General features: G+C 45.4%; 1 protein-coding gene across 31 annotated transcripts in view; it reads right to left on the bottom strand.

Annotated features, from left to right (window-relative positions):
* Positions 1–20,284, bottom strand: part of LOC125692881 (uncharacterized) — a 209,582-nt gene that overhangs the window by 159,425 nt on the left and 29,873 nt on the right. For 20 of the 31 annotated variants that reach the window (XR_007376905.1, XR_007376886.1, XR_007376887.1 and 17 more), the window contains 8 exons: positions 14,846–20,197; positions 14,356–14,541; positions 11,473–11,596; positions 11,313–11,383; positions 10,490–10,585; positions 9,417–9,534; positions 6,895–6,959; positions 2,326–2,504 (listed from right to left, as the gene is read on the bottom strand). Coding sequence is in view for 3 of the 31 variants with exons in the window: in XM_048944031.1 (XP_048799988.1) it covers positions 20,061–20,197 (137 nt within the window). In the remaining 28 variants the exon portion in view is untranslated. Of the gene's footprint in view, positions 1–2,325; positions 2,505–4,510; positions 4,798–6,894; positions 6,960–9,416; positions 9,535–10,489; positions 10,586–11,312; positions 11,384–11,472; positions 11,597–14,355; positions 14,542–14,845; positions 20,198–20,284 lie in introns of those variants that run through there. The other 11 variants (XM_048944031.1, XM_048944030.1, XM_048944033.1 and 8 more) reach the window with 9 other exon arrangements.

The raw sequence follows: 20,284 nt of genomic DNA, 5'->3' as shown, positions 1-20,284 counted from the left end.
CCCAGTAGAGCTCTAGAATCCCTTTCTTAACACTACCACTGTGCAACGGAAGGTATTTGATCCGGAGTATGAAGAATGGTTTAATCGGACAGAGTAACCAACTGGTGCAGCTGAAACACTTTCATTCCATCAGAGTCCATTAACAACATAGGCTTTAAATGGAGTTCAAAATAGTTTATGTAAAAAATATAGAAAGAATTAGGAGAGTGACAATTCACCGTGTTTTAGCTCATGTGCTTCTGCAGCAGAAGGTACAGCAGTGGGAATGGGGGCATTGCTGTGGACTGAGCCCACAACAGGACCTGACCACCCCAAAGCATACTTTCAAGAACAAATTTCAAGCGTATACGTTATAAACCTACAAACTATCTCTGTGAGCTGTGCATGCTTTACATCCCTTCAATCCCATTGCCTAGTATTAGTGAAAGTGACAAGACGTTAACTGTAAATTAATCGAATTTTTCATGGATGATTAAAATACAGAAACTGTGCAACAGATGTCTCCTTTAAGGTGTAATAACAGAAAAGTGAAAGGGAAATGAATAAACTGCCAGCTTTAGAGATTTTGTATATAGTGCAAATAGGCATTTTCCTTTTAGGCATCTCACCAGGAGGAAAGCATTTGTTGCAGTGAGCATGTACTGCTGTCTGAGTGTGACACACAGCATGCAATGACATGGGCAAACTCCTGTCCCAGGCAGGAGCACAGCCTATGGGATTTCAGGGGGCAGGAGCAGGTGCTGAGTACAGTGAAGTCAGACAACATCCTCCATCCTTAAAAAAGAGGCTGTGGATGCCCCATAACTGGAAGCATCCAAGGCCAGGCTGGATGTGGCTCTGGGCAGCCTGGTCTGGTGGCTGGCAACCCTGCACACAGCAGGGGGTTGGAACTGGATGAGCACTGTGCTCCTTTGCAACCCAGGCCATTCTATGATTCTATGAAAATACCTTCCTCAGGTGACATGCCATGATTAGCCTGAGCAGCAGAGGAGTAATGCGTTTTGCTGTCTTGGTGCTATGCAATGGGAGAAATAAAGTTGGAAGCAGTGTGGAGCAGCACTGCTCTGATCCTTTGCAGACTCTGGATAAGCAGAGCAGGATCTGTGAGGACATTTCTTTTTGTACCCCCACCACACTCAGCTTGCTGTTCTAGAGCTGTCACATCTCACAAGTTGCAGACCTTAATGCCAGGAGAGAGCCCATAGGCACTGCATCCCAGGTGCAGGATCTAGCTCTGCATGTGGCCTTGCTCTGTTTTATCTATGTTTGCAGAACGCCATCCAGCCTGGTGACCCAGCAGTGATTTGGGCTTCTGAAGCAAAATCTGTCAAAGGAGGGAAGATTGAGGTTGGATGTCAGGGGGAAGCTCTTTGCTATGAGAGTGGTGAGGTGCTGGAGCAGCTGCCCAGAGAGGCTGTGATGCCCTGTCCATCCCTGGAGGTGTTCAAGGCCATTGGATGGGGCCCTGGGCAGCCTGGGCTGCTGTGCAATGTGGAGGTTGGTGGCCCTGCATGTGGCAGGGGGTTGTAACTTCATGATCCTTGAGGTCCCTTCCAACCAAAGCCATTCTATGATTCTATGATCAGTGTAAAGCACAGGAACAGAAGCTATGTGCCACATAGTGTTCCATACACAACAGTAAAATTTACAGTGATTCTCAGAAAATGTGCTCTGAAGAAGAAACAGTCCTCCAAAAGCCACTAGAAGTTGATGGTATTTCATATTTTTTTCACAAATTATCAAGTTTGATAATAATAACAGATAGAAAAGTAGGCTTAGACGTGAAGAAGCTTGAGCTGAAGCTGAAATCACAGAGAACCAAGTGCTGAAGCACCTCCCAAACCCCACTGTTACTCCCTGGGATGTGATGTAACTGCACAGAGCACAGTGCCCTGCAGCATGGAACCGTGGGTTGTGAGCAATTTACAGCAAATCATTTGTGGGATTTTTTCAGCATATTTCTCAGGTCCATGCGCTGCAGTGTTGTTATTGATAGTTGGCAGCGCTGCTGGCAGCGTACAATGTGCATGTTCCCGATAAGAGTGCCCATCTCTTTGTTGCTCTGACCATAAAAAGGCCGATTTATGAGTCACAAGAAAGTGTTTATACTTTGCCTCCTGAATTCGCTGCTAAGAATCTCAAAGCTTTGCTTTGCTGGTGGCAATGAAGAGGAATTAGGTAGATGCAACGAGCAGCAGGAGATAAACACCACAGGCAGAAAATTACAGCGTGAGGTATGCTAGTTACACCCATTTTTCACCAGTTTTCACAGCAACAATGATAAGAAATTGATGTCCAAATAGTGTAACACCTTGTTTTACTTACATCAAGATGAAGGGGAGTTGCTTCAGCTCTGCATTGAGATACTTTATGGGATGTGATGCAGTCGGTGAATCACAGAATCATGGACTGGCTTGGGTTGGAAGGAACCTCAAGGATCATCAAGGTGAAAAAAGCCCTTCCAGTTGGGAGGACACATTCAGGCTGATTGTCAAAAGTGAAATCTGTGAAGACAGAAGCGCTCCTTAGCCAAGCTGTGCACACAAATCAGGACTGTTAAGACTTACAGGCTCCTCTCCCATGAGTCCAGAACCCAGAGGCCACGGTCAGGACCCCATGGCAGCACCCGGGCAGCTGTGGGACCCATGGGAACACTGAAGATTTGCCATTTGCTGAGCAGTTTTCAAATTCTTCTTTGTCTTCAATTGGTAAATGGTCTCCAAAAATCTGTTTCTCAGTTTTTCTTGCTTGTCATTTGAAATCTTATTTAGTGTGACAACGGAAATGAAGCAAAGATATGCAGAAGAGGACCTCAGGTGTGATGGGAAGCACTGAGCACTGCCCAGACCTCTACACTACTACTGAGCAGGTCATTGGAATTACCATACAGAGCTCAGGGGTGGTGACCCTGCCTGAGCTTCCTGAGAATCTCTGCACGGAGAGGCTGGGAAGGGCCAAAAGAGCAGAAATAGAATGAAATCTTAATGACCTGAGGGTGAAGCTCTGCAATAGGCAGGGGCTGAAATTAGTCAGCATGCTGGAGGGAGGGTGCTCATGGAGGAGAGAAGGTCAGGGAGGGGGAAAGCAGGATGGGACGGTGACCCAGGGCAGAGATCAGAAGGGTGCTATAATCGGGAGCTCTGTATCCAGGCCCTTGTTTGCCTTCTCCTCCAGAAGCACGCAGTGCTTTATCAGGTGTTGAACAAGACGTCAGTTTGTGGCATGGAACGAGATGCTGAGTTGTGCCCTCACTGCCCAGAGATGGCAGCTCCTAACAAGGCAGCCGTCGTTAGAAGGGAGCCAGAAAGCTGCAGGAGCTCACCCTGACATGGGCACTGTGCTGGCCCTGAGCAGATGGCAGAAACGTCATCTGGTGATGTGTTGCCCAGGACCAGATCCAACACGTAACATGACAGGATGTGGGCAAAGGCAGTTCTGGTGTCAGAGGCAGTAAAGGGAGCATTGTAAAGGCCATAAATTTCTCTGTGGGTTTTTATGTACAGATTGAGTCAAATAAAGTTAAGGAAAGTCAATTGGCTCTTACGAGAACAATAATGAGCCTGCAATAGAAATGACTGTCCTGCAGTATGGGCAGGATAGGCAGAACCTCACCCAGCAACCTGACCCTGCATTGGTCGCGTTGCCAGCAGGATGCTGGTCCCAGAAGCCAGCCAGCTCCTGGTGACCTCACAGCTCTTTTTGCTGGTTTTTATAGCAGCATTTAAAGAATTTTCAAAGCAAACTTTCACTTCAGCAGCATATAATAGGAACCGAGGTGTAAAAGCCTGCTGTGTAAGCATTACATCTGATGGCTGGGTGGTTTGGTCCCATCAGGAGTGACTCCAGCTTCAACTCCAAGGGGCTGTGCAGATTTCTTTGTGTGGCTTCAGCTGCTATCCGTAACTTTTCCCTGCCCCACTGCTTTGTGTACCAGAGCAGGACCACAAACACCCACGGTGTTTGCAGCAAGGCAATATCCTTCACGTACATAGCAGCACCATTGTATTTCAGTTACAATTTCTGTTCCAAGCCTTTAAACACCAGAACATTCTGCTTGTCTTTCTTTGCAAGCTGCTGCCTACTCAGCAGATACTTTTATTAACTCTCCACAGTGATGCCCATGTCTTTGTCATGACTAAAGCTAATTTAGAGCTCACCAGTGAGTTACACTTCACATTACTCCTTTTAATGCGCACCGCTTTGCATGTCAGCAGAGCACTCCATCTGCTGCACTGCTGCCATTCCTCCCACCCCTATGGGAAGTTTCCTTCAGCCTTCCCCTTATTCCAACCACCCGAGTAGCACACCATGGGCACGCTGTGATTCGTTAAGCATGGAGAATTCATTAAGCATCACAGACCTGGGCTCCCACCCTAGCAGGCTCTGCTGAGCTGCCAGGCTGCTGCTTGCTCTGTGTCAGCTTTGTACACACAGATAAAGCACCACACCTGCTGCCCAGAGCTATTCAGTTCCTCACCATCCTCGTGGTCCTTGTGAGTTGTCTCACTTCAGGGCTGGAACAGAACACATGGATTTCCTCAGTGTTTCCTCTCATGGATTACAAATGGAAAGAAAGGGAGCTGTTTCCATCCAAAGTCTGATTGCTGAAAAAAGTTGTTCCAATTCCCCCCCACATCTCATTTGCCTTGCACACACCCAATCAGAACCCAACAGGAGCTGCACTGAGCCATGCGCTGGGTGTGCAACGCTGCAGCCCTGGGGTGGTCCTGGGCATCATTCTGATGGTGCCCACATCTGGAGGCTGGCAGGGCCCAGGGCATCAGGCAGCTGCGTTTTCTGGGGGGAAAGAGAGTTTCAAGAAAGTGTTTCCCCAGAGAAGACAGAAGCAAAGCTCAGCAGCCTGTCTGGGATGAAGTTCTATCTCATGTTTTAGGAGCTGAAAACAAAAGTTAGAATGGCTGGCTGCACACACACCTCTTTGCATGGCAGATCCTTTCATGCACTGCTTTAGATCAGCAGCTTCAAGTGCATCCTGCAGGTATAGTTTATGTGTTTGGTTACTCAGAGATTAGAAATAATGGGATTCTTACAATTACAAAACTAAAAGACATATGCTATGTTGATGAAAGGTCTGTCCATACTACTGCAACTCCTGATAATTAAATATGCCCTTCCATCAAGCTGGGAAAGACACAAAGCCCAGATTTACAGGCAGCAGAGGGAATCTAAAATTAGACTCCCACTACAAGCAGCGTTAGTTAGGTAGAGCAGAATTTATTCTGTCCACTTGTAAAGTCCCTAATATTCCCAGGGAGAGATTTCCTCCTGCAATAAGTTAAGATGTATCAGGTTTTGAACCTTCCAAGCTATTTGGGGCAAGGTGCTCTTCCAGGGAACAGCACACATTTCAACATGAGAAATTTGGCCATCACTGGAGTTTTTCACATTGTGCAAATGCAGGTGACCTCCACATGCAATTCTGAATCTCAGCCAAGCATCACCACCATTTCCCTTCAAATCACAGAATAATAGAACCCATTTTCAGTTCCTTAAGGCATTAACTTGCTTTGTGTAACTGGTTGATTAGAATTATAGACTCCTAGAATGACTTGAGTTGAAAGTGGTCTCAAACATCCCCCAGTTGCACCCACCTGCCATGGGCTGGCTGACCCCAGCAGGTCACTTTGCCCAGGGCCCCATCCAACCCGGCCACTCAGACAGCAGTTCTAATGGGATAAAAATGTGTGCTGTCCCAGTGCCACCTCGAAAACAGCTATATAACCAAAGCCATCTGATTTTATGGAGCTTTCTATTCTAAGCTAATACTCTGGCAGGCTGAGGCTTTACTTCTTATAAATGAGGTAAACAGGAAATCTGAAGAGAGGAGAGAAATGTGGCCACTGCAAATCGGGCTTTTAATTAATGCATCTTTTACCTGAGCTTCATCTACTTTTCCCCACTATTTCCTCCTCTACAAGCACAGCCCAGTGTGACAGGAAATTAATTAGGCTTGGAACTCTCATCAGCTAAACAAAGGAATCATTAATTTTGGTACTTAAGGAACCGAAATCCCAACTTGCAGCTAACTAACACAGGGGAGGTTGAGGTTGGATATTAAGAGGAAGTTTTTCCCCCAGAGGGTGGTGAGGCACTGGCACAGGTTGCCCAAGGAGGCTGTGGATGCCCCATCCCTGCAGGCATTCAAGACCAGGCTGGATGTGGCTCTGGGCAGCCTGGGCTGCTGGTTGGTGACCTGCACACAGCAGGGGGTTGGGACTGGATGAGCACTGTGCTCCTTTGCAACCCAGGCCATTCCATGGTTCTATAACTCTATGATTAACCCACCCTGCACGGGGATTTGGAGTGAACCCCCTTAGGAGACCAGGCTGCAGTGGGTGGCCTGTGTTCTGATCTCCTGCACTTCTGGGACTCTGCTCTGCAGGCAATGTGTGCTTAGCCCTGCATGGCGCTGCCCAGGTCCCACCAGAGGGACTTCAGTCCCTGCCACTCAGAAGTTTGTGTCTGGAACATGAGGGCAAGGCTGAGCATCTGCTTTTGGCTGATGCCACGGATCTTTCTGTCTCACTTTAAGGACACTTCCAACCCAACCATTTTGTGATTCTATGTTTCTAGCCAATGCCATAACCTTAAAAAACACAGTATGAGTGCTCAGAACTCACACTCAATATTTATCTTTTCAAAGCAAACACTATTTCTCATATGACTGTATTGAGAAGAACTGAATGCAAAATACATAAGTGAACCTAATGCTGATGCTCCTTTTTTCAAAAGTACCCATCCCTCCTACTAGAGCATTGCCTGCCCTGTTGGACAAGTCTCCCCTTTGTTCAGTGCCAAGCCCCCCAGTGCTCCCCTTTCTCCCTGGGCTAAGCAGACTGGTGCTCTTAAGCGAGGTTCCTGGGCAGCACATACCTCTGTTGACTTCAATAAATGTCATTGGAAGTACAGGAAGCTGACCTGGGGATGGCTCCTTCTGCCTGTAGGGAGAGAATGAATAAATGAGAAACAGCCATAGCTTGCTTCCAAGGGTAAATAGTCAAGGTGTGAGATACAAATTTCTTGTGCATTATTGCTGTTCCCTCAGTTGCCTTGTGGTGCTCAGGTATTTTACCTCATTAGGGGTCCTTCAGGGAAGGGAGGGCTCAGCTGAGCTGGAGGGCAGATGGGACCAACTTCCAAACCAGGTCCAACAGCACTTAAAGGGTCTGTTAATGAACCAGGATGAGCTCATCTGTGCAGTTCTAGGTGTGAGTGGATGCCAGAGCTTGCCTCACTGTGCCTTTTAAACACTCAGGTTTTTAGCGTGCCCTCAATACTTTTAGATATACATGACCCTTGAATCTGCAGACTGCAAAGTATTTGCCCACTGGAGGAATCTTTTCCCAATAAAAAGCATCTTCTGAGTCTTTGATGGCTGAGTCCGAGAAAATGAAAACTTGTAGCTCATCACAGCCACTGCTAAAAACCATGCTCAGTAATTAAGTAGCTAATTGCCTCTGATAAAGGAGAAGAAAAAAATCTAATTCTTTTCATTTCTACCACCAACGTTTTCCAGAAATATTTCTCCATAAAGAATAAAAAAAGTAAGTTTAAAAATTGCATTACACACAGGACTTGCTCTCTATTAGCTCAGACTTCACAGCAAACAGACTGAATTCTTCAGGGATTAAACATCAGCTTAACTATAAATCCAGCATGACGACAACAGGCTCCTTGGCCAGAGGTACAAAAGAGGCTTTGCTCTATGCAATAAATCTCATGTCCTCCTCTTCTACTCAGGCTAAAAGAGGAGGAAAGGCTCAAGTGAGGCTGCACTGAGCTCACCAAAGTGGAAAAGCTTTGGTTCTTGCTTCAAGAGGAACGATGTACAAAAGAAAGAACCTTGCAGAGCTTTTCCACACTCAGCTCAATAATACATATTTAGAAAATATTGATACGTGCACAGAGAATAAATTATTTATCTGCTCCCCTCCTGCTGTTATTTCAGTTATTCTGCAAAGGTTTCTATCAATACATCAATTCTGGTGAAAGTGTCTTTTAATTCTGTTTATTTCATTTGGATTTTAATCCAATTCTCGTCTACTGTTTCTATATGAAAACATTAAATAACAATAACAGTGACCACATTTTGGAAGTGTATGCAAAACTGCTCATGCAGAAATCCTAAGTTTCATGCCCTTCCAATGACTGGAGAGAAGAATTACAGCCACTCCATGCCATGCTGCACCCACACAGGTGGAAGTGACACACAGAATGGGAAACTGTGCATTCTTTCAAGGTATCTTGAGAGGAATGAAAAATAACCAGCTATCGAACTGACATTGAATGACTCATACCACCTTATTTTCTCAGCTGGATTATTTAATCCCTCCTTAAACATGACACCTCAAGCTGTAGCTGGCCTAACATCTTTCAATGTTAGATTTGTATTTCTCCACCTTGAAACTCTCCCCACATTACGCTGTGGCTTTCAGGACGGTTCTGCCCCAGCAGAACCACACAGCCCAGGATGGAAATTCTCCATCCCTCCCATCAATCCCCTTTGCCATCCTCTGGCTGTTACTCCTAACAAATGTATTCTGATATTAATGCACAGTCATATAGAACAGATTAAATTTTAAAGTCAACAAAAGTGCAGATGTTTGACCTGTGTTACATTGGTGTTTTTATTTCTAGAATGGATTTCTTTTAGCCTTCAAATGCAAATTGTGTTCCACAGAGAGGCTTCTGATGGGATTTTCGTTACCTGGCACAGTAAATTGGTTAAATTTGATGCTATAAATGTTCAAATCCAGCAAAAAAATGGATGTGCTCCTCATGGTTTCAATACCATGTGCACCACAGGGGGGACCTCATGAGACCCTTCATCCACTCCCAGCCATGGCAAGGCACATCGTGATGTAGAAAGTAAAGGCATGGGGTATCTGATGCTGGAAAATGAGCAACCTGTTTGCTGCAAGAGCAAAAAATGACTTGGGCTGGCAGCAAAATGCCAAGGCAGGGATGTGCTTGACACAGCACTTAAGGCTGAGCGCAGGCTGCACGGGGCAGACGCTAAATGCCAACGATAGCTGTTGATAGATAAAGAAATCCATTACCAAAGGGAGAGGAGGTGAGCCTTGAAAGTACAAATCAATCATCATGTGTTTCAACTCCTTCATCTTTTTTCCAACAGCAGGAAATGAATGACTTGTTTGAAGTAGACAATGGCAGCGTAATTTCTTTCGCTATATATAGTGGCATCATGAATATGCATCTTTGGAGATTAAAGAAAGCCTTTTTCAGACTATGACATGCAGAACTCCGAATTTGATTATTTAAATCACAGTAAATTATCAGTGCAATTATCACACAGACAAAACAAGTAGATTATTATTCCTTGTAGTTCTCTTTGAAATGAATAGGGGAGAAAGAAAAGGGAAAAGCATCCTAACCTTCAAAACGAGCTTCAATCCATCTCTTCTTCTTTTCCTGTATTCATCTCTTTCCTGCAAGGCGATGAGTCTTTTGTCTCCCAGTACCCCATTCTTTATCTTCTTTCATAAACTTCTCCTGGGTTGGGCCAGGTTGGGTATCAGTTTTCTTGCATTTACAAACTAAAGGTGTTCATTTACAGTAACAGAAACCAGCTTTCCATACCCAGGTGCTTGCTGTTGGCACCCTTGTCCCTCTGCACAGCAGACATCCGCTGCTGACGGCCACAGTGATGGCTGCAGAAGCCACATTCCTAATGTAGCCACCATGGATCTGCAGCTGCTCGCTGAGATTGTCAGTGTGCCAGGAAAATGCACAGCGGTGCGAGGTTACTGCTGAGGTGAGTCCACAAGGACAGTACACAATAACTGCATCCCTCACGGTGCTGGTCCATGAAGACCCCCAGGTGGTTCTGCACCCCACTCTTCTTACCCTTCATCTTCATAGGAGGTGCTGGCCTCACCTTGTGCCAGGGAGGGTCAGGTTGGATATCAGAGCAATGTCTGCTCCAGAGGGCAGCCAGGCACTGGCACAGCTGCCCAGGGGTGGGCAGGTCCCCGTCCATGGAGAAGCAAACAGCCATGCTGCCCGTGGTACCAGTAGGACAGAAATGCCGCTGCTGCCCAGGAGAAAGGGAAGGAAGTGCTGAGGCTGTGGATCCCAGAGGGGAAGAGCTCAGAAGGGTGCATACAACAGCCACTAATAGTTCAACAAATATATATAATTGAGCCTGTTCCTTTTTATGTACATTGATATTGTGACTAATGGTCACACCGCTGCTACCTGGTGGTTTGTGCAAGCAATGGGCACACGGGGCTGCACAAAACCAGGGCAGAATGAACCCTTCTGAATTCTCCCAAAGCTCCTCCCCCATGCCACAAGCAGAGCCATAGCAATGGGCAGCTGCAGCCTGTTGCATGAGCTGCCTCCATTGCATTGCATGTGCCATGGCCTCAAACTCTTTTAAGCTGCTACCGTTATTAAAATTTCTATTAACTTTTCTTTACATGAAAGCAATTATAAGTGAACTTACTCCTTTCATTTGCCTAAAGCAAAGAAGAAAACATCACGAAAAAAAAACCCAAAACATCAAGCTGCCAAACAGCAGCAACAGCTTTCTTTCTTCTCACTAAAAAAAGAAAAAGAACAGAAGAAATGAACAATATGAGATATGGCAAGCTCATTAACAAGTTTGTTAGCAAATTCACTGATTAAATTCCATAGTGTGCATTCAATAGAGACCAAGCAGCACCGGTGGAAGCAGGTCCTTGCAGCTCAGTACAGCACAGGGCTGTGTGCCCGTGGCAGCAGGGCAGGACGTAGCAGTTCCTTTGTCCCCACTGCATGTGCTGTGCCTGCAGCAAGCAGAGCATTTACATCCCAGTGCTGGGACACGGTGGTCACAATGCCACACATCTAGATGCTCAGTGCCACATATCTGGAGGCTCCCATGGTGGTGCACAGCAGCACTGCTGTCCTAGCAAAGGTCTGGAGGACGGGTCTGGAGACGCCTATCCTGTCTGCTCATTCTTGAGTTCTCCACATGGGTGCACATATGCAGGTGGGATTTAGGGAGTTCAACGTCTTGCACCTTGGATTATTTACCTTTATTTCCAATGACAAAGAGAACAGCTGGCAGCCCTGTCCAAAACACAAAACCCAAACCCCAACAGCAGCTTCGTATGAGGGCTGCTGCTTCTTCCTGTGCACTGGTGACTCCAGCAGCTTCTCATACAGAATAGACTGCTCATATTGGAGAAACAGGCTGACTTAGGTGAGACTATGGCTCTGCGATTCCATGACTCTATGGTGATGTTGGTTAACAAAAAGAAAAGGACAGGCTTGGACATGCTTACCTTCTCTTCCACATCCTCCACAAATTAGAACTAGTCCTCAGTGTGAGGTTTTGCCAGTGCTCCTGGAGAAGCTGGAAAGAGCAAATGTGTTAAATTGCTCATTTCAAGTGTACTGCAGTGGTTTAAGATATGTTAAAACCAAAAAGTTCAGGTCACCCACCCGAGCATTTAGAGTCACCTCCATTTAAATGTCTGCTTAAATCCTCTTCTGCTTTAATGCTTCATAATGTGTTGCTGCAAGCAATCATATATATTGCTACAGCATCATATATAATAATATTAATCTGCAGAACATTAAATATTAAATTACATTTTATCTTTAAAAGACCATAGATCTAGAATAATTGCAGCTCTACAATCCAATGAGTATTTGCAGAGCTTCCCAAGCAGAACACTTCCCAGGTGATTCTCAGCACATCCCCCCTGCTGGCTGTGACCTAGGGGTGCAATTATGTCTGTCTAACAGAGGGGAGGAATGGGAGCAGTGCTCAGTTTGTCCTCTGGGCAATGGCTGTGGCCCCATGGCAGCACTCACCAGCAGGGATTCCCCCATGGCCATGCTGGGCAGACAGATACACACACACTTGTGTGAAACTAGATGATCATCACGGTCCTTTTCAACCCAGGCCATTCTATGACTTTCTGTCCCTCACGGGAATAGGGCAGAAAACAGAAAATGCTGATACTAAATCAGCTGGGAGCGTGAATGATGGCATTTTCTGCACACACTTTGCAGTACTGCCAGATAACAACATGCTTTCCAGGAGATGCCTTGAGATGAACTGCTCGTGGTTAGTGCGAGTGTTCTCCTCTTCATTCAGGGAATGACTTGGAACATATTTGAGGTTGAGTTCCTTTAGCAATTTCAGCTCTAACAGTTTTAACCAGTGAACCGTGCACTGTAAATAAGATGGGGGGAAAGAAGCGTTGCTCAAAATGGTAATTTCTGGGCTTTCCCAGGCTGAGGCTCCAGCAGCAATAAGCATACATGCATTGTATCAGCAGCCACACACCACAGCTCTCTGCTCTGCAAAGCTCTCCTATTTACAGCACACGCAGCACTGGCAGTTGTTAAACTCACAAACCAACTCAATGACCCAAAAAACTGGGAAACGCATGAGCCGGAACAAAAGGATGAAAGGAGTGCATGCCATGTTATCACAGGCAGCAGGATCCAAATTGCAAACACTGTTTCTACCCCAATGAATGGCATCGTGGCCCCGATGGCCGTGCAGCTCCCAGGTGGGTCTGGCCATGGGGATGGCTGTGCATGCAGTGCCGAGCATCAGGAGCAGAAGGGATGTGGGTGACTCCACAGTGCTTTCTTTCCCCTGTTTCTCAATATAGGGTCTGAGGCCAGGCTGGATGTGAGTCTGGGCAGCCTGGTCTGGTGTTTGGTGACCCTGCACATAGCAGGGGGGTTGAAACCAAATGAGCCACTGGACTGTGGTCCTTTTCAACCCAGGCCATTCTATGATTCTATGATTCTTCCATCCATGTACAGGGGTTCAGTTAGAAGATAAAATACCAGGTTGAATTAAACCAAGAAAAACTGTTAATTTAATTTAGAAGTTGTGTTTCCACTCTCTTAAAATGCCTGTTTTTCCAACCTCTGAATATTTCCTTAGGTAATACCAGTGTACATAACAATATACCATAATGGTTCCCAGTGCTGCTAGAAGAGGATGCTTTTATATTGAGAGATATTTCAGTTCACTGAGTAGAATATCAGAGGCTATAGAGCTTTGATCGGAGAAGGAGCGATAAAGATATATTAAGTTTTTCACAAGTAAATGATAAAACTGTAGCAAATGAATGCTTCTGGTGCTAGGTTGTCACTTCCCTTATTCTCTTTTCTGCTCACATTCATTCATCAGGAAGCACACATTTGTGAAAGGACTGCAGTGTCAGTCCCTTCTGTCTGCAAAGGGTCAGCACGGTATCTGTGGGGTACAGCCTTCCTTTCCCATCAGAGAAATGGAACACTTCTACATGCAATTTATTCTCTGTTTCCCAAATGCTGGTTTGTATGCTTTTTAAATAACCATAGAATCATAGAATGGCCTGGATTGAAAAGGACCACAATGACCACCTGGTTCCAACCCCCTGCTATGTGCAGGTCACCAACCAGCAGCCCAGGCTGCCCAGAGCCACATCCAGCCTGGCCTTGGATGCCTGCAGGGATGGGGCATCCACAGCCTCCTTGGGCAACCTGTTCCAATGGTTGTTTCTATCTCTAATTTCTGTTAATGCTTCTTCCACTGCTTTAGAGACCCAGGAAAACCTGGGGAGACAGATGTGAGCAGTTCCCTGCATTGAGGGAAGATGGGAACAAAAGGAAAGCAATGAGTGGGGCTGAGACAGGAGAGGCAGTGCTGGAGTTCTCTGGCACCAGGAAAGACAAGGCAAGCTCCAGCCAAAAAGCAAAGCATTTCTGCCAATCTCTGCTTAGTACCACACTCACTGAGCACATGAGCACCGACTAAAAGATGACATGCTAAAAGATAAACAACAAAAGTAATGATAATGTCTGCCTTTCTCCAACGAGAACCATTACAGAAGGCGGTGTACAGTGATTGCAAATTAGATCATTTGTGCACCCATTTATATTCCTAATGTGCTTACAACTTCAATACTCAATAAATAATAATGAAGCTGCTTTTAAATCAGATTTTTTTGCTGCCCTGGTGGGTTGTGGCTATCTGGTCACGTAGCAGAGCACTAATATTACACCTTACACAGACTGAATTGTAATTTACATAATATTAAGGTGCATAGCTTGGTGTGAGCTCTTCAGGTCAGAAGCTGAGCTGGGCCCTTCGTGCCCTGCCCCACCAGCAGCCCCCAGCTGCCCCTCCTGCAGTCAGATGGCTGCGCTATGGAACCAACACACCGTAAGGACAGCTCGTTTACCGAGGCAAAGAAATGCAGAAAAGGTCAGAAGTCTTGGTAGTGAAACATTAGATAAGACTATGAAAATGAACTGAATTATCAAGGGAAAGAAGAAAAGAAACAGAAGAATATGGAAATCAGAAGCTCTGACCTTTAGAAGATATGCAGTTTGCAATGCCAAAATAAAGCCACGTGGGAGGATCCGGCCTCCAACTTCAGCACGATTAAATATTTTGCCAGTGCACGGCTTATTGTGACTTGCTGGTGTAAATTCAGTCTTTGTTTGCCTTTTTGTTCGTTGACTGCAGCATGCATGATATTAGAATGAGGCTCAAGACTGAAAAATAAGAGGAAAAAAGACAGATTCGGATATGAGCTTCGTGTCCCACGGACTGCTCATCGCTGGAGGCAAACAGCATAGAAAGAAATCCTCAAGGTCGGTAACAAATCAACACGTCACGCTTAATCTGCACGTTAATAAGTTATGCAGAAAAGTCTGCAGTTCTGTCAAAACAGAAAATAAATCAAATTTGTAAGGCTATTTGCATCAAGTTAGAAACTGGGTGATCAATAGGCTTTCAGCAGTGCACCGAACAGAGATCGTCTAGCTGATACAACCCATAGGAGTGGTATAACTGTACCTCTGCCTCATGGCTTTTTGTGGTGGTGGGCATGGTGGGTGTCCATCAGTGCTGCAGGAACTCTTCCTTTGGTGGATCCATCTCAGTTGCATTCAGTGGACTGCAGTTGGCCCCAGTGTCTGCTCCAGCCCAGCTCTGCACGGGGGCAGAAGGATCCAGCAGGCAAGATAGTGCTGTTCAGAGGAGACCATTGCCTTTCCAATGTCAGTCAGAAGGTGGGTGAGCAGTTCACGTGCTTCACATGGAAGCAACAAAACAGTTTATCTCACTTTGGAGAGGAGTGCCTTTATGCAAGCAAATAATGTAGTGGTACACAAAAGACAGCACCTGAAACACCCAATGCCTTCTATTGTTCCAGCAAAGACTTCTCTGAGTTTAGTGGATGACCTAAGGTTAAGGCTAGAGGAGATACTCAAATTTTACAAATTCTGCCACCAGAAAGGAAAGGTTTTTATGAGTTACCAGGAGCACTGATCTTTTCCCTTGTCTAACACGTATTCAAAGATGTCAAGGAGTTAAGAAAACGTTTGATCTCTTTCTCTTTTTTTGTAGAATTCTGAGCATTCATAATTGAAAACAATTTTTTCTGTGTTCAACTGTCAGAAGACTGTTGCCTGTTAATTCCAAGCAATGATGCAGGCACCAGGAGGGCTGGGTAGGACCAGAAACAGAGCAGTGGGTTCATAAGGTTCTGAGTAGAGGAACTGCCAGGCTCCGTGTAAATGGGGGTGGGATTTTGTTACTTGATAGATCAGATAGAAAAATGAACAGGGAAGGAAAGACAGAATTGGAAAGAATTCAAGGCAAAGAAGGGTGATGAATGAGCCTTGCTCACCGTGCACTATACTGTAAGAACACTAAGGGGTGGCAGCGGATGTCAGCACTTCTTGTCCAGCATCCTGCTGAATGTAGATGACCTTAAATGAACAAGTACCACTGCATAGACAAGTACAGAAAATACATGGGGCTACCATACAAATTCCTTGCCGTGGTTTGCTGTGCACTTTTGGCCTTAGTTTCCATCAAGATAACCTGCCTGCAGGTGTCAGTTGTCCCCTTGTGGGTGAGGCAGGGCAGGCAGCACCCTGATGGCCAACAAAAATGGAGATGAACCCAAACTCAAGAATTCAAGTGACTTCAGCAGCAATAGTACAAACCAGCAACAAGGATGTCCCACAGTGGCACAACCCATGGAATAGCAGATTAGCCTGAGAAAAAGCAACAGTTAGGACCAGTATTGAAAAGGTTAAGTGTAATACTTGTAGCATGAGAGCATGGAATTACTAAAATAAGGATGATAATTATACATAATTATAATTATAAAATAATTAGTATTATAAAAACATTAATTAGAATTTTTACATGCTGAGTTGTCCTCAGATTTCTCTACAATTAACACTGTATAATAATTACATTATTGTTAGAGAAAAATAAAGAGCTGTTTGATCTTGTCCCAAGTGTGTGCATGTGGGGAGAGAAGGAGAGAGGGAAAGAAAGCTGTTTTGAAGTATAAAACTATCATTTTTTTGGAATGTGAATATAAATGAGGCAAATTTGTGCCTTGATCTGTTTGTTGAGCAGGAGGTAATTTTTATGTAAGATACAAAATTTTTATTTGCTCGTGGCTATAGATGGAAGCATAAAACAGGAAAACATGTGCTTCCGTCCCCCACCATGAAGGCTGTGTTCCCATTGCCCACCTCCATTTAATCTTCACCAGGAAAATCTGAGTCAATATCGAATACCATTCAATCATTGCCAAGCTAGCTGTGGGTTTATTGGCCTTGTCCAAGGTAAACAAGTGAGCACAAAGCCCTTGCAGCAGGACATTGGACCTGGCCATGCATGAATGCAAGAAAAGAGGATTTCCAACATCACGGCGCTCAGTGAGCACCCTGAAACCAAGCTCACTTTTCCCTGGGAAGAGTAGAGCCTCGTCCAGGGGAGAGCAGAAGTGGGATGCTCCAAAGCATCACATCCTAGTCATGTCCATGTCCATGTCCATGTCCCTATCCCTATCCCTATCCCTATCCCTATCCCTATCCCTATCCCTATCCCTATCCCTATCCCTATCCCTATCCCTGTCCCTATCTGTAGCCCTATCGTTGTCACTATCCCTACCCCTATCCTTATCTCTGTCTGTATCCCTGTCTCTGTTTCTATCCCTATTTCTATCCCTACACCTATCAGTGCTGCTGACCCTGACCCTGTCCCTGATCCCCACCCCAGCAAACCCACGCGATGCCGCAGGACAGTGGTTTGTAACATGAAAAAAGTAGCAAAAAAGAAAATTTCCTGATTTCCTTCTTGGGCTGCAGAAAATCAATCACGGTGGTAACAAAAAGGTGCAAAGCGCTATGCTGCCTCAGTTACCCAATTCTCTAGAAAAAAAAGCTGCTCTAGAAATCCCCCAACAGCTCTGTAATCGTGATGGATGGCGGCGAGCTCAGTGAGTAATCCCTGCACAAGGTGCCGAAGCCCTTCAGCTAATGCCAGTGTCCATGCCTGACTAGTTCATTTCTTTCCTCTCTCTTCCTCTCTCTCTCTCTCTTTTTTTTTGAAACTACAAATCAATTGTTGGTTATTTATTTGTTATTTCATATTTATACAAGAAAGAAATATTTCTCCCCTAAAGCAAATCAAGGATAGAATAACAACCCCGGAAAGGTCAGCATCTATCCGGTTTGTTAATTGAATCTGTCTTCAGAGCCACAATGCCAATACTTCAAGGGCGAGAAAGGGCAGGGATATAATAATAATAGGAGTAAATGTCTTTGTACGAACTGGAATTGATAGCGGATAGGCTCAAGACAAGTGCAGTCTGAGCTTCAAATCTTCTCTCAAGAAGCCATCCAGTCCTTGGAAATTTTGTCATTTTTCTCAAGGCAAATGGTTCCACACGGCTGTAATCCTCTATGGCTTGTCCCAGGGGTGTGAATTACTGTTAATGCCTCCGTTATTTACAGCCTGCTCAACTCCTAACAAAAAGATCCTCCAGGAGTTTCACATAGTTTACTGAAATTGGTTTGTTCTGTTTTCGTGTGCATGAAGTACCTGGTATTGCTGGGTGGACTGAGCTGCCTCAGTAGCTCTGGAGGAAGAAAGGGTGAAAAAGCACCTGGAAACATCCGCCTGGTGATGGGTCCTGCACAGCTCCAAGCTGCTGCAGCCTTGGGCTGAGGAGCACACTTACACAGCACCTCTGGGCTTCGCAGGATTCCCAGCACCTATTGTCAGTCAGCATTGCTGTGAGATTTGCAACTGGATGTGTCCCTGAAGACAGGAGGCTGCGGGGCTCAGCGGGATGCACTCCTCTTCACAGGATCGTAGAATCACAGAACCATTCAGGCTGGAAAAGACCCTGAAAGCCCCAACCCCACCCAGCCCACAGTCCCACAGCCCACATCCCTCAGTGCCACATCCCTGCAGCTCTGAATGCCTCCATGGACGGGGACTGCCCACCCTGGGCAGCTGTGCCAGCGCCTGGCCGCTCTCTGAAGCAGACATTGCTGTGATACCCAACCTGAATTTGATGCATCTCTTGTGCTTCGTCCTCCTTCCTTCTGGCCTATTTTTGCTGAAAAAGAACTCGGTAACAGGTCTTTGAAAATGAGAACAGTTACTTAACTTGGAAATTAGCAGCCTTGGGTTCATGGTGGAGTAGCTGTGCTTCACAGTAAGTCTCTCATTCTAACAAACTTTGACTAAAGTCAATGCAAGTTATTCAGGGATGTTGTTGACAAAAGAATTTGTTTATTTGGGTGTTAACAAGGGATTTTTTTCATGTTAATTTATTTGGACAAGTCATTACTGTAAGGGACTCAGAACTGCAAACATCTCGTAAATTATCAGAGCCAGTTAAATGAAATCCATTGGCGGAAAGATGTTGCTCTTGTTTATAACTTGTTGAAGGACATCTACCGGATTAAGTTAATTCTGGTCCAACAAATAAACTAATCCTGTAAAGAGAGGGGAGGAGAGGGGGAAATCCTTTGGTTTTATTCCATAAGGATGTTCATGAATGACTGATTTCTTGCATAATAATTAAATGCTTATTTTAGAGAAACAAGCAGGGACTTGTAGGTAAGAAATCATATTAATGCATCTGCTCGTGAGGCCCCAGACAACACTCAACCCCCCAGCTTGTCTCGTGGTTCCAGCGCTGTGGCACATTTACCCTTGCAGTGCCAAAGAGTGGTATCAACCCCCAAAACCTGAGCATCCTCCTGTCCCTGCCCTGCTCCTGCAGCCACATTCAGGCTGTGAATCCACTGGCAGGCATCACTCAAACAGTACCACCACCATAGCCCCAAAGCTGCCCATTTTCCCCATCCTGCCGAATGCATTTAACCACAGTGACTGTACAACTGATTTTAAGTGTGGAACTATTTTAAAACTGAAACGTGTTCTAATGCACATCTCATTTAACTTTCAAATACACGCTGAACTATATTTACCCTGCTATGTAAGTCACTCGTTTTCCATTAAATAAGCTGGTTAATTCTGTTTGCCCATTTCTAGTACTAAGTTTTCACCTAATTACTGCACCAGATAAAAAATAGCGCTGTCTTCCTGACCTCTATTATGCATCACTAAGTAAAATGATAAAGACACCTCCTGAATATGCTCCTTGGAGGGGCAGGGGAAAATGGCTGCTGTGCCCACAGTGCTCCATTTCACGAGTCATAGCAGGATTCATTGACAGAAAGCACCAAGCACTAACAGCACACGAGTTGTGGGTAAGTAAGTTCCCCAGCCTTTGGATTTTGTTTGCTGCATGCCAATTAAAAGTTGTTACAAACGTCATTGGTCTGGCTCTGATCTTCATCCATCCACTCCCAAGTGAGGATTTCTTTTGTTAAGCCAGTTTGGAGGACCCTCTCCCCACTTCTGCTTTTCCACAGCATATGATAGATATGTGGCCAGCTCCCTGTAACTGTGGTGGTGTAAGCAGCAGTTGGATGGGAAGGGGCCAGGTGGCAGACAGTGCCACTGCTGTTGGCTCTGCTCATCATCACTCCATCAGCACTGCTGGGGGCTGGAGTTCACACCAGCTTTATACCAGCTGGATACCATAGCATCCACAAAGCTTTCCAAGCTTCCAAGTATTGCATTGGAGAACAACCCTAGATATCATGTTACCCGTGTGCACTGACCTTCAGACTGCCCTTCCAGCCCTTCCTGTTGGGTTTGGGGGAATGCTTTCCACTGGCACTCATGTTAGTAGAATCTCTCCCATTCCTGCAATGATCCAGGCATGAGGCAGCTGGCCAGATGTGCTGAACTTCAACACCACAGCAGCATTTTGGTCATGGACTTGCTGCACACTCCCACATGAGGTTGCTTTGCAGCCTAATTAAAAAAAAAAAAAAAAAAAAAAAAAAAAAAAGCAAAATAAAAATCTATTGTTGTTTTATTGCATTATTACTGTATTGTTAT

The sequence above is a fragment of the Lagopus muta genome, chromosome 5 (genome assembly GCF_023343835.1).
Source record: "Lagopus muta isolate bLagMut1 chromosome 5, bLagMut1 primary, whole genome shotgun sequence".
Taxonomy (NCBI): Eukaryota; Metazoa; Chordata; class Aves; order Galliformes; family Phasianidae; genus Lagopus; species Lagopus muta.
This window is presented reverse-complemented; position numbering and strand designations above follow the sequence as displayed.